General features: G+C 39.5%; 1 protein-coding gene across 3 annotated transcripts in view; it reads left to right on the top strand.

Annotated features, from left to right (window-relative positions):
- The window catches only part of LOC126368154 (kinesin-like protein CG14535), a 657,648-nt gene that overhangs the window by 559,183 nt on the left and 82,881 nt on the right, over nucleotides 1-15,584 (top strand). For all 3 annotated transcript variants that reach the window (XM_050012034.1, XM_050012035.1, XM_050012036.1), the window contains exon 3: nucleotides 10,841-11,009. In XM_050012034.1, coding sequence (XP_049867991.1) covers nucleotides 10,841-11,009 — 169 coding nt within the window. The remainder of the gene's footprint in view (nucleotides 1-10,840; nucleotides 11,010-15,584) is intronic.

The raw sequence follows: 15,584 nt of genomic DNA, 5'->3' as shown, positions 1-15,584 counted from the left end.
TTTTTACATAAAGTAAGCTTCATATGAGCTTTAAATTTATCTTCTGAAAAATTTTAAATATTATCTGGTATTTTATTGTAAAAACGTATACATAACCCCAAAAAAGATTAATTTAATTTACCTTATCTGGAATTTGAATAGCTATTTATTTTTATTCCTTGTATTGTAGGTATACCTTTCACAGTTTCTCGGAAGGAGAGATACATTTTTACGTACATTTTGTGATTTATGAGTTTTATGAGTTATGGAAATGGTTGGTCAGATCAACAATAAAGTCTAAGGGCTTCTAGGACACCATTTTCGCGCCACCAGCGGGAAATCATTCGGGATTCGGTTGCTGGCAACCTTGCGCAACTAGGTTACTCAAACAACTTCATACCTACGTTTAGTTGGTAGCGCAACTCTGGTGGCACCAAAATGATGTCTTAGTGAGATAACGCCCTTATACATTAGGTAGGTCCCGGTTACTACATACTGATGTAAGTACGTAGTCGTTACATGAGCCATGTCAGGGGCCTTTGGCGACTCAATAATAACCCTGACACCAGGGTTGATGAGGTTGGTAATCCACCTCAGAACCCACACGATAGAATAAGGACTTTAGCAAAACAATACAGATACGTTAGTTAGCAAAGTCAGCCACGATATGATTAGCAATAACGAATAATAATAAATTTTGTCTATGATGTATTTTCAAGATCAGATATGAAAATAATGCTTTAGTAGTTTCTCAGGAAATAATTTTTCATTTAACTATTTGAAGTTAACAGCCTCCGTGGTCTAGTTGAAGATTAGGTAGGTGCTTACATGTATTTCCTTCATCCTAAAACTTCAGTGTAGAGTCCCATTCAGTTTCCAATCCACGAAAGAAGGCTTGTGACTAGCATGGGATCTATGAAAAGTGAAATGTATGGTGATTTCTGACCTATTCCTCAAACAAAGCAACAAAATTAACGCAATAATAAACACTTTACATCAGAAAATGGCTTTCCGATGTCATTGAATACTGCACAGAAGCTTTCATATTTATTGCCATCATTTTCCCAGACAATACTAACTGCACCAACTTATTCGCCGCTCAACGTTATTTCAGACCGTAAGCTGTCTGCAAACAGGTCCTTTTCAGCTTTTACAGGCTTTTACGAAATTTCCCTCTCTCTTGGCGTTATGCCACGTTAAAAAAATTCGTCTAGTCGGAAATAAAAGGTGTAGAAGCAGAAATTTTCGAATTCAAAACTTTTACGTTGCGTGCATGAAAATTTTTCGAATAGTTTTAATATTGTTCCCGTTTATTCGACTCACATTTGAGTAGAGGTTTTATTTGTGAGAAGAACGTATTGTTTGGGGCGTTGTTGATTTTATTTTGAGTGGTTTTGTTTTATTTTGAGTGGTTTCGTTCGTTTTGGTAGCTTTGAATTGTCGTCGAGTCGGTGTCATGCAATATATCTGGTAGAAATTGCTTTTAGCAATAAGTATTCCCCATATAATATATGTATGGTAAGCGGTCGCCAAGGTAGTATATATTGACTTGTATGTAAACCGGCGCATCTTATCAGACGACGCGACCACGCGGACGACGCGTGGTCGCGTTGCGGTCGATCGCGCGGTCACGGCGACTGCGTGGTCACGGCGACCGCGTGGTAACGTCGACCGCGTGGTCAACCGCGTCGTATGATAACCGCCTAAATTATGAACTATAAGTATTATTGTATGGGCGATGGGGCTGGTCACCACCTTCATCTTACTTTCTTTATTGCACAGAACTAACATACAACACAAGAATACAAATTAAACAAACGTACATAATGAGACCTTATTGCTAAGGTAGTTTCTTCCAGACAACCTGTGGATATCATCTTAGAAGTTAAATCAAAGTTGAAGCAATCAATCATAAGTATCGTCTAGGCTATAAATACTAATATAAACAACATAATAATGATTTAATTACCCCCATAGTACAACAGACACGTTAATAAAACACCGCATAATTCAAATCACGAAGCAAATAAAACGTTTAAGCGACCATTTTGCGCCATTAAAGGGTAATGAATTAAAAACTCTATGTTCAAATGTTGTTTTATGTGTATAAATTGTTGGACGTAATTGGTGAACAAAACACGCGACTTTTTTACGCTCGTGTGAACGGGGCTTTACTGCCTTGTTAGGGGATAAAATAGTACCTTAGTTTACGTTTAAAAGGGGATTTTTAATGTCGTAGTAGTTTGTAAAACAATGTTTCACGATTGATACAAATTGAACCCTGCTACAATGGCTACTTAAAACCCCTCCCGACCCGTGGTACAACTGCGATGTCCAACTGGTTGTACTACGGAGAAGTAAATTACCCATAGTTCAACTATTTTTTTATATTTATGATATATGATCCGTGGTACAACGGTGGAATTATGTCCAACTGGTTGAACCACGGGGATAAGATGATCATCGTGTAAAACAAATGAACGTCTACAAAACAAATGACTATCAAGTGATTGGTGCAATAAAGGTGCAATATTTTTTTTCCCAGTAGTTGTTCCATAGATACATTTAAATTTCCCAGTAGTACAACTAGTTGGACCAAGGAAAGAACAACTCACTCCAGTTGAGCCAGTGGTAAAGATGTTTCCCCATAGAACAACCAGTTGAACTATGGATAACTTTACTTCTCCGTAGTACAACCAGTTGGACATCGCAGTTGTACCACGGGTCGGGAAGGAGAAAAACTTTATGTCACCAATAACACAATAAAATTAACACTTTCAGGGACACAGACTGCGGGTCGTTGGCCTTTCATTATAATACAGTGTGTTAGTGAAATCATAACGAATACTAAGGGGGATCATTCAGACCATGATTCCGAGTTAATATCAAGTGGAATTTCCTGTAGGAAAATTCATGAAAATTTTAGTGTTTTTTAAATTATTTTCAGTTTTATACTTTTGCGACGGAGAATTCCACTTGATATCAACTCAGAATTATGGTCTGAATCATCCCTCAAAGTTTTCGTGGCTATGTCACTAACATCAAAGAGAACCGTGGTTGCCCAGTTGGTAGAACGCTTGCCTCTCACTTTGAGGTCGCAGGTTCAAATCCAGCACAGGTCTAAACCAATAATTGTCGAATTGGTTTTGGAATTCCCGAGAAATTCAATGTGACCTAACCTGTATTGGGCTGGTTTTCCCGTCGCGGGTTGGGAGGTCAGAAATCAGAGAGTTCAGAAAATGGTATATCAGTATCGCAGTAGGAGGAATTACGTGATCTTAAGTCAATAATTATTTCATTGACATTTGCTTAGGCCTTCCCCTTGAATCTCCCATTATCATTCACCGTCGTACACACAACTGTCAAGTCTCCTACCTTCTACAATACAATGCAAAATAACACGAAAAACGATAGGTTTTCGACTTCCCAAATATGTTTATGTTAGTACGACGTCGTTGATTTCACGGCCCGGTGGTTCCGATGAAAACAATCCAAAGGTCGAGGGTTGACATTTGATAGAACCTCCTTCGAAGCAGACTTTGCATTCTGTCTTATTATCCATTGGAAATTCGAAAATATATCAGGAATATTGATATTCATAAGCTTTTGTTGAAGGCAGGGCGATGTGAAATTGGAATTTTGATAGGGCTGGGTTATTTCTGTATTATTGAAATGATTGAAGTTGATAAAAATAATATGGTCCACTGAAGATATGGACCTGTAGGTCGATACTTCGTAGGACGCCATATCCTTTTGCGGCCCAGGTTTTTATTATTTTACAGATCTAAATCTCAGAGTAGTGTTATATATAAGAATAAGAATAAAATAAATAATATATCGGTCCTTATCGTAGATTCCGTGACTATTGTCAACTTAACAATAATCAATATCCATTTGTTTAACCAATTTAGACCCTAGAGAGGTTTTATCAACACATAGAAGACACGAAAACACTAGGGGTTGGAAACGCAAGGTTGAAGAAGAAAAGTATTTCCATTACATTTGAAGCGTGGAGAAGGGTTGTCAAGCTCAATAGAATGCTATTGATTGTCAATATGTTTTTTTTTGTACTTTACAATTGCAATAAATCTCTTTTGATTTTGAATTAAGTCAGTTATGTCGTATTGCTTGGAGAGCGTAAAAAAATGTAAACGTAACGGTATATTGTTTTTTTTTTTATTATACATCAGTAAGAATTGCATTTGGGCTATTGGAGCACTTGGCTGTTTAACACTAATACAATATATAATATTTTAGTAAAAACTCGTTCAATGCCAGATTTTGTTCATTAGAATTAAAAAATAAAAATAATTTTCAGGAACTCGTTACTTTACATAATGACCGAAATAGGCTCTACAAAAGGTCGTCAATTATCATTCAAACAAGGTCCAAACTATTTACATAAACTGACACGTTATCCGAATTCGGGGTATTCTAGGCGGCGTTTTCCGTCCCCTGTGCCCTTACGAGGAGTTATCTAAACATTCCCATAGAGAAGAATGTTAATAGTTCTAAGCACTATAAGGTATGGCGATGGTAGCACGCGAGCCATAACACGCCATGGGTCGAAATGGTACAAAGGCAATCGCGGTAGCGGGGACGGTTATAACTTCACATACATAACATAATTATGTACCTACATAAACAGCCTACACACGTCCCACTGCTGGGCACTCCCCTCAATCAACTGGAGGGAGTGTGGAGCATACTCCACCACGCTGCCCCACTGCGGGTTGGTGGAGGTGTTTGGGCTAGTAGCCCGGGACCAACGGCTTAGCATGCCTCCCGAAACACGGGTCATCTTACTTTTTGGACAGTTAGGTGCTTCAAGCCTGCAATGTCCTTACCAAACAAAGGACAGTAGTTTTAGGTGGATGAGACGTTCGTTATATAAAAAATGACGATTCAAAGTGTAACTATGTTACCTACTGAATAAAGATATTTTTCAATTTGAATTTGTAAACTTACTCGCCGCTTCTCCGCTACCGCTAATGCTTCCGTTTCTGATTTGACTCAACAGTCTTCCATGGTAGTACGGAAAAGCATGTCCTGGACATAGTTCTAGCATGCAACTGCATTCCTACAGGACCTATTTGGTGCCATGCTTGTATTCGTCAGGAGTACTTGGAGGCAAGCCAAGGGCGGACAGGGTTAGGTCGATGCTCTAGTGTAGCTGAGTAGCGACTTAGCGGGCTGATCATCCGATTGTCCGAAAATAAAGAAATAAAATGAAATAGGAAATAAAATTTATTCGCTCTAGAGTGGTACAAAAGATCTTAAATATTTAAATTATATTGTGACAAAAAAGCAACCATATAGCGTGCGTGCGTGTATAATTAAAGGAACATGTTTTAAATATAATCTTTATTAAATAACAATAGATATTTTAAATACACAAAAAACAATTAACTTTAATTTGAATAAACGGCTGTGACTTTATATTTAAATATTCATTCACTGAATAAAAGGTATGGTGAATAAGAATTGTATTTAATTTACTTTAAATGAAAAAAACGTTGTACCGGGAGAGCTTTCAGCGCTCCCCATTTGTCCGGCCATGTATTTAATGGCGGCAAATCTACACTAAGTCAAAAAGAAAACTGCGAGTAGTCTTCTGATTACTCTGCCCACTCCATTAGGAATAACGGACGCGAGTTAGTGTATTTATGTAGTACAATTTAATAATTCCGCCCTCCAGCCTAAGCAGGCTTACAAGTTAATCCTGTGACTGCCCAACAGTCCAGACCGCAGTACTATGATCCGTCTCAGCTGTGCAGTACACTTGCGGTTTCAGTCCAGCACTGCGCCGGTTTAGAAGGGGTGTACGTTTCAGACTGGCTACTGTATAGAACTATGTATACGAGTGGCAACGTTTACGTACGCGTTACGGGTTTGAATGACCGCTTTAGTCGAAGAGGGTTAAACATAACATACATAAACTGCCTATATACGTCCCACTGCTGGGCACAGGCCTCTCCTCAATCAACCGGAGGGGGTGTGGAGCATACTCCACCACGCTGCTCCAATGCGGGTTGGTGGAGGTGTTTTTACGGCTAATAGCCGAGACCAACGGCTTAACGTGCCCTCCGAAGCACGGAATCATCTTACTTTTTCGGACAATCAGGTGATTCAAACCTGAAAAGTCCTTACCAAACAAAGGACAGTCTCACAAAGTGATTTCGACAATGTCCCCATCGGGAATCGAACCCGGACCTCCAGATCGTGAGCCTAACGCTCTAACCACTAGACCACGGAGGCTGTCGAAGAGGGTTAGTGACTATAAAAATAATAACCATTAAACTCAGTGTTTTTTTATGTAGAACATTGTACACAATCCTGCAAAAACCGGGTCTTTAGTCGTTTCGGACCTTAGCGATTCGGATCGCCGTACGAATCAACTAAGACCTGTCTTTCAATGATTGTTTGCAACGCAGTGTCAATCGCTTCTTCTTCTTCTTCTATCGTATCGGTTGTGAGGTGAATTCCCAACCTCATCAACACTGATGAGGTCAATCGCTACAGAATTTATTTGTAACTGAAGAGACCCATTTCAAAAATACTTGGAGCAATTCACATTGCTCCAACCGTAGCGGTGCAAAAGCACCAATTCAAAAAAAGAGCATTTGTCGATTCACACCGCGGTCGGATCCGCTTGCGGCCCGAAACGATTGAAGACCCAGATCGCATGAAGATAATCCTACAAATTTAAATAGGCATAATCTACTTCACCATCCTAGTGCAATAAATCATCGAATGCAATTCCGTATCATCTTATATTCCTGAGACAAAACACGACCAGCATATCAATAGAGTTGTGACACCGTCATCTTTCGGAATGCGACTCTACTTTCCAATACTCTTGGAGAATTTTCAATTTTAAGCCTCTCAAGAGACTGGAGTTACGTCGCGGCATTAAAAAAAAATACGGGATTGACAGGGTCGTATTGAGATGTTGATGGATATGTGGACGGAAGCAGTGTGAGTATGGATAGTATAGACATGGTATTGTGAGACGTGTCGTGGTGGTTGAGCGTTAGGCTCACGATCCGGAGGTCCCGGGTTCGAATCCCGGTGGGGAAATATCACAAAAATTACCTTGTGATCCCTAGTATGCTCAGGACATTACAGGCTGATCACCTGATTGTCCGAAAGTAAGATGATACGTGCTTCTACTTACTGATACTACTTACTGATGTAAGTAAGTAGTCGTTACATGAGTCATGTCAGGGGCCTTTGGCAGCTCAATAGTGACCCTGACACCAGGGTTGATGAGGTTGGTATTCCACCTCACAACCCACACGATAAGAAGAAGAAGATCGCTATATCCACATGGGTTAATCAGAGGTACGTCGGTCGTAAGATGAACTAAATACCCACACCTCACCGACGGTGAGCCGTATCGCCGGCTATAATGGTCGAGCCTCGAGAGTTCGAGATTTTTAGTGAAATCTCCACTCAAAAATCAAATTAGTCATTGACTTCTAAACGTATGGTTGACAACAGCTCCATCTACAAAAGAAACATGAACAAAAATGCATGTACGAAACGTTTATTAAAATTTACACACATACATACATAAACTCACGCCTATTTCCCACCAGGGTAAGCAGAGACTATAGAATTCCATTTGCTTCGATCCTGACACACTTCTCTTGCTTCCTCCACATTCATCAATCGCTTCATACACGCACGCCGGTTCAGAGTAGATCGTATTGAACCTTTTCTAAGGACATCTCCAATTTGATCATCGTAAGTCCTTCTCGGTCTTCCTCTGCCAGCCCTACCATCAACTTTCGCTTTATATACCGCTTTTGCAATTCTATTATCCTTCATCCGCTCAACGTGTCCAAACCAACCTAATATTCCCTATTTTATTAAAATTTAATATTTTGTTATTTTATTCCTGATTTAGTTACTCCACGCTTTTGTAGACGCACATACTCCGCAATCTGAGGCCCCAACCTATTATGGCCCTACCCAAATCCGAGTCTGGCCCCACCAGGGCCGTTGTCGTCAGCCGTCACGTAAGCGCCATCCATCAACCGTGTGGCCCCTTTACTCCCCGGTACTGACGCGGGGCGAATTTTTGAAAAATGTAAAAAGGTCACTTGAGACGTCACGTAACGTTCATTTATTTCGAGTTCGACTCCCGATAGGGATACGAAAAATGTTTTCTGTTACATTTTCAATTAGAAAATGTTTCGGCCCATTTGTTTTCTTAGGTCAAAATTTAGACCTTGGCTGTGAAATATTACGGCTTTAGATAAATCATGGTGTATGCTACGGTAGTAGGTACCTTACATACATAACATACATAAACAGCCTATATACGTCACACTGCTGGGCACAGGCCTCTCCTCAATCAACCGGAGGAGGTATGGAGCATGAGTATGCGTGGTGGAGTCACCACGCTGCTCTTGAGGTGTTTTTACGGCTAATAGCCGGGACCAACGGCTTAACGTGCCCTCCGAAGCACGGAATCATCTTAATTTTTCCTGACAATCAGGTGATTCAAGCCTGAAAAGTCCTTGCCAAACAAAGGACAGTCTCACAAAGTGATTTCGACAATGTCCCCATCGGGAATCGAACCCGGTCCTCCAGATCGTGAGCCTAACGCTCTAACAACTAGACCACGGAGGCTGCAGAAAGACCTTACTAATGTTAAAATGAACTATTCTAGTAGCCATTTGTGCACACACACCATCTAAATTTATTTTAAGTTATACCTGTCTTTTTCTTAACCGCCGAAAAGGAAAGGGGTAGGTAATCGACAAGCATGCAATTTATGGAACACGCGTCAATTTTATGTAAGGTAAAAACCCTTTAATTTCCAAAATATTGGGCAATAACCCGACATAATTAAGTTGACAGCACACGTCAAATGAGTTGCATATCAGCGAGATTCATTCACTCATTCATTTTAACCTCCTAAGATCTAGATGCATTTTAAAATAAACAGCTGTTGAAAATTCTCCGTCCCTTTCCTTTTCGGCGGATACAAAAATGACGGGTATAACTTGAAATAAACGGAATTGGGGCCAGTATTATATATTTCGCCAACCCTTTCAGGGTTACTGGCGTGATGCTACGAAATTATCTTTATTATCTTTTATCTCAGCCTTATGATCATTTCGACGAACATAGGTAATACGTTTTTCTTCTTTGGAATTGTCTTGTGAAAATTTTAGTTGATATTATTGTCTTTGATTTTGTGTGTGGCGTTATTTTATTATAAACAATTTCAATTCTATACTAAGCTACTTTACAACCTACTCAAATGAGATGCTTTTTACGAAACGTCAAAACGAAAGTTTTCTTTGGGGTTTGTATGGAAATACTGTTCTGTGTCGTCATCCATAAAAGCTAAAACGTCGTACCCATTGTTACTTAATTCTTAAATAAAATTCGAACATAAGTCGAAAACTAATATGAGATTGATTTTTGATCATTTTACACTAACTTCTATTTCTAGATTTGCATTTTATAATGCATCTTTGTCTCAGTCAAATACCCTATTCGATGTTATTTTGTGCACAATCGAACAAGAGGGACTTAATTTTAAAGGACATCGACCTTTACCTAAGTATTTGAGATCAACCGTACGATTTGAAATTGGAATCGTACCCCAGTATAAAATAGAATAGCTCAGAGTTCGAATTAGTAGAACGCCCTAAGGCATCGGTTTCAGTTCCCTCGATCCTAATGGAGCATTTCAAATGCACAAATCTAGAGGAATGCTCTTATAATGACTCATTCTGCCTCGCGGCTGTACTCGAATTTTGCATTACTCGTGAAATGGCAAGAAATGGCAAGATGCATGTGACATATCTAAATACTTAAAATGTATGTCAATTCGTAGGTGATTTTTTCAAAAAGGTCAGGGAGTCTAAAAAGGCAACTTGCGCATATGAAAGTAAGTGCGCAGAGTGACCCAGGTTAGGTCACATGCCTCCGAAAATGCATTTCTCGGGAATGTGGGTTTGCTCATGATGTCTTCCTTCACCGCTGAGCACGTGATAATCATTTATGATCCAAATATGAATTCGAAAACAGATTCGACAAACATTGTTGGAACCTACAACCCCAAAGTGAGAGGCAAATGTTCTAGCAACTGAGCTACCGCGCCTCATGAAGTTTTGAATGAGGATGGTTGAAGCAAAAGTATTAGTAGGTCAGGATCGCATCTAAAAGAAGCTTACAATGGAACCACCTCTCCCGCGAATCGGCTTGGTCTCATAACTTATGTTTGTCACGACAATGTAAAACCACCCTTTAGAAGAAAATAAACTTGGTCTGAGCAAGCGCATCGAAACTTTCACAAACTTGCAAAGCAGAATGATGAAGTGCTTCAGGCAGCTTGCCAAGGGTGACTAAATCAAAGGACCATTATAAATTATTTTAATGTTTTCTTAAGTTACTATTAGTTTGGTGACTAACAACTAGCATTGTCTTACGTGTAGATTTTATTTATTTAAACGCAATCTTCTTCTATCGTGTGGGTTGTGAGGTGGAGTACCAACCTCATCAACCCTGGTGTCAGGGTTACTATTGAGCCGCCAAGACAGTCATGTCTTGAGTCATCATGTAACGACTACTTACTTACATCAGTAAGTAGTAACCGGGACCAACGGCTTAACGTGCCTTCCTAAGCACGGATCGTGTTACTTTCGGACAATCTGGTGATCAGCCTGTAATGTCCTGTATTGTTTTTTTTATACCATGGACCAACCAATGGGGTAGTCAGAGGTACATCCATCACAAGGTGAACTAAGTTCCCACGCCTTTTGTTAACAGTTAGTTATTATTGTGGTTTCTTGTTTACAAAGACTTTAAAACAAATATATTATTCGTATTGTTACAGAACATCGTCAACAAAATGCAGCGGAGGGTCTCCTCACAGGGAGCGCAGGCGTCGGGATGAAGAGGTGACGCTGAGCGGTTTCGCGGCGGCGGTCCATCGCGTTGCTCCACCGCCGCCGCCCGCGCTTCTCAGAAGACTCGGCGTTAAGGAACCCACAGGTGTGGGCAAGGTAAGTACCAACTCATCTCAGGCCTTTACATCTTTATCAGATGATTCAAACAGCGTTTCTGTGGCAGCTTTTAAAATGGCTGTAAAGTCCGATGCGAGAGCGACAGTAGCGGCCGCACGACTGGCATTCAATCTCAGTAGTTCCATTCTCCAGATCCATCATAGATCTAGTGTGATTTTTTTTTCTCAGGGCATTGTAGTTGAGGGTTATTAGACGTTACAGGTGGTAAATCGGTCCTCTCACTTCTGTGTCGCCTCTCGCGCTTACCAACTATACCCACACTAAGCTCAAACTATTGTTACTGAAGCGGGTTTCGGGATTGGAAGGAAACTCAATGAGTCTAAGGAGAAACGAATTTATTCACTATACACTATAACTAATCGGAGGGCTGGGATGATCTCTGTCACACACACACACACACACACACACACACACACACACACACACGCACGCACGCACGCACGCACACACGCACGCACGCACGCACGCACACACCCACACACACACACATAAACACATAATTTATGCATACTGATGCATCGAAATACGGCGCATCTTCCGTTCTTTGCTAAAACTGTTTACATTTATAATTGTATGTGGAAGTTTGTAATGGCCTTCCAATTTATATACTTTAGTTTTTGTAATACTATTAAGACGTTGTTTTCCCAAATAAATAAAATAAAAATAAAAAATACACGGTTTTTAAATTGCTTTTTTGTCCAATAAATACGTCACTACTGTCCGTTCCGTTGGTTTCCGTGTGTTTTCTGTCCTGTGTTGAATGTAATGTACAGTCATGAGCAATATAATGTACCTACTTTAGGACTCTGTCGCACTAACATATTTGACATTTAGTGAGACTTACAAGTCAATTTGTCAAAAACGTTAATGTGACATGGTCCCAAAATGTATACATATTAATGCTCGCAACCGTACCTGTCCGTGTGTCTGTAGTGTCCGGGAGTAATAAATGTTTCTTTTTTTAGTCTTTGTCACTCAAAGAATGAAAGTTAAAATCACTCACTTGGTCAAATTCAACAGTCATACATAACATACCCAATCACAAATTGACCCTACATCGTCAAGAGTTAAGACCGTTCGACAGTCCACCCTATTCAAGCCGATGACTTAAGGGCAAGTCGCTAATTGGTGCGTCTAATGAGCCCCAAGATGACCCCTTACTAATGAGGTCCTTACCCGGTCACGTTTTGCGATAGTGATCTGTTGAACCTTAAAGAAAGCAGAATTACACGGTGTTCCTGCTTTGTTAGCGTGTAATGTGAAATGAAACAGTACTTCTCAAATTTTATTTATCTTAATGAACTTTTTTTAAGAAAAAACACATATTTGCTCAAAACACACTTCTCACATATATTGTTAAAACTTTTTTAGCTATTTACGTCCTTAAATGGTATGTAACGGCCATATTAACTTTTAATTTAAGACATAAACATCGTTTATTGATAAAAAAACGCTTTTTACTTGCCATCTTACATAAAAACAAACAAACAATTTACTACCAATAATTATGAAAATACGAGTATCATTCCGTTTTTATTATGATCACCAAGCAGATAACGAAAGTTCATGGTTTTGTCCAAAATCGAGATCTATTAAAAGCACACAATTAAAGGCCACATAAAAGCATTTCATCTAAAAAAGCAATATTGCTATTTGACATTTGTTTGCATTGCATACTTACTTTCATGTGCGCAAATGTCAAATTGCAATATTGCTTTTTAGATGAATACGTCCCACTGCTGGGCACAGGCCTCCCCTCAATCTTAAAAGGGTAAGTGTGAAATAAATAAGGTGTAATAAAAATGAAATACCCATATATAATATTATTTAATTCTATCTACTTCTTTCAATGCAGAGTTTTTTTTTTGGTTATGGCAATGGATCGCTTAAGAGTACGACCATTCTGCCAGTGTCGAAGTGATCAGAAAACAAACCGAAAAAATTTGAGAGGTTGAATAATTTTAAACTGTAGGTAGAGAGCTAAACCTCGAGTTAACCTGCAAATGCAGAGTTGTATTAGTGAAAATAGTAGCACAAGAAGTCATTTGACAACAGCAGTAAGGCCTTTATAATGCTTCCATTCTTTTCACAGACGTGCCAGTGAAAATATGTACCAACTTTTAATATGACAAACAAAAGTTTGCAAACATTTTTACTCATCTCGTGTAAGCCAATTACTCGAAAAAAGTGCGAACCCCTCATGCATCTAGTTAGCACATCATTTACCCCGTTAAAGCTCGCCCTTCACCGACGCGAAATGAATAAGCGAACTTACGATTTATATTTTAATTTGAATGCGGATAAGATTTAGGCATTTAACATAACATTAGACCACGATTCTATCCCAATTGGGATAGCCAGAAGTACATCAGGCGCAAGATGAACTAAGTAACTACGCTTCATCGACCTCTTTGCACTGCTAACTTGGTGCTCGATGTGGTGCTTTCCGAGTTAGGCCCTTGACATTACAACTTCTCTTCTTCTATCGTGTGGATTGTGAGGTGGATTACCAAACCCATTGACCCTGGTGTCAGGGTTATTAATGAGCCGCATAGGCCACTGACACGATTCATGTAGCGACTACGTACTTACATCAGTAAGTTATAACCGAGACCAACTACTTAACATGCCTTCCGAAGCACGGATCATCGTACTTTTGGACAATCAGATGATCAGCCGGTAATGTCCTGACCAAACTAGGGATCACAACGAGGAATTGGTTTTGTGGGTTTTTATTGTATCAATATTTTCTGTGTCCTTGTGAAAAAAAAAAAACATTTTACTTACTTAATAAGCTTTTAACCTACTGCATTTGGACACACCGTTTTAAACAACAATACGAATTACTGCATGTTTAATTGAATTAAGACTTATCTCAGCACAAGCCACATCATTGATACATCGTAAAATGGCTGCGGTGCGATGTTTCACAGACAGTGTAGTGTAGAGCGACCTTTAACCCTGAGTCCAGCGTTATTGCGTAGGGTAAACAGCTAAATAAACGGCCGAGACACCGCCCGGTATTAACCAGTTAAAGCTTGTTAATATTTACTCGCAAAAGCTCGCTCATAAAATCAGCGTGATTTTCTTTGTGGCATGTTACGGGAAAACATATTTTTTATAAAATAATTGATACTTATTTGAAGAACGTTGTTTACTCATGATATTCCGTGTGTATTTATGGTAGGATGTCTTTAATGTTTGTCATTCTTTATAATTAAGTACATAAGCATCTGTACCTGTTAAAGGGTAGCAGTAACGGTCAGTACTATTCAGAGGCGACAGGAGTCCCAGTACGGCTTTGAAATGGACTATTCTGGGCGCCATCCCACTCGCGTCAAACAAAGTACTGCGGGGCGGAAGGCAAGAGGGAAACCACTGCCCTATTTTTCCCTAAAAAAGTAGCATGGAGAATGCTACACCGACAAGAGTATGGCTCTTAAATTAGTGATGATTATGAAGTATATGTATATGTAACTAGATGTTACCCACGATTTCAGCTCCTAAAAAAACACACGGACACTCGGTGAGGCGTGGATACTTTAGTTTCTGAGATTTCGTAATGAGTCAGTGAGTGAGTCACCTTCTACTTCTATAAATTAAGATAGAAGATATAATATATGTTACGGCTAATACCCGAAGTGCGGCTTCACCTAGTTTTAGCCGGTTAGAACTAGTAGTAACTTACTCTTGGTTAAACCTAGTACGAGCCGATTGTTTTCGGGTAAAACTAGGTCTAGCCTTCATCATACCGGCTACAAATAGGTCCAGCCATTCCCTGTTGGATAAAACTAAAAAGACAAATAAAATTAATCATTTTATGAGTACCTAAGTACATTACCTAATAACACGTAACATTCACAACCAAATTAGAAGTCAAATAGTAAATTAGCAGTACAAAGTCTGTCTGGTACATAATCTGGTCGTAGACAATTTACCTTCCGTCTGAGTAGCAGTCTGGCATACAGAATCCCTGTGCGCGTCTAGTTACTGCCGTCTTATGACATTAGCGGGCGCGTGCCGACCACGAGAGATGGTTCTTGAACTTATGTCTACATTCACCCCGTAAACCTTAAACGGGTGGGCAGAGCCACAAGTACTGACAAAAAATTTGCAACCTCTCTTACCACCCCAATTGGAATATAACCGCGATGTTATGTTCTTATTGATCTATTATGTAGACTTACCGTATGGAATGTCATTTCTCCATCTAGGGAACGCGATATAGAAATGAAGATACAGTTCTAATACCTACGCAACTTAAGGTTTAAACGCCGACAGTCCTTTTAAAATCCAAACTCCATTGTTTTACTATTTGGTGTGGAAAGATCGGCTTTACGATTAACGGTTCCAATTTTTTTTTCTAATGAATGATTGTCGAATTTGTTTTTCGAATACACTTTTGATCATAAATCATTATCACATGCTCAACGGTGAAGGAAAACATCGTCGTTCCCGAGAAAAGCATTTTCGTAAGTATATGACCTAACCTGTATTGGAATGGTTTTCCTTTCGTAGGTTGGAAGTTCAGACAGGCAGTCGATTCTGTAAAAA

This window comes from Pectinophora gossypiella, chromosome 7 (assembly GCF_024362695.1).
Source record: "Pectinophora gossypiella chromosome 7, ilPecGoss1.1, whole genome shotgun sequence".
NCBI lineage: Eukaryota > Metazoa > Arthropoda > Insecta > Lepidoptera > Gelechiidae > Pectinophora > Pectinophora gossypiella.
The sequence above is the reverse complement of the archived record's forward strand: the minus strand, read 5'-3'. Positions and strand labels throughout refer to the sequence as shown.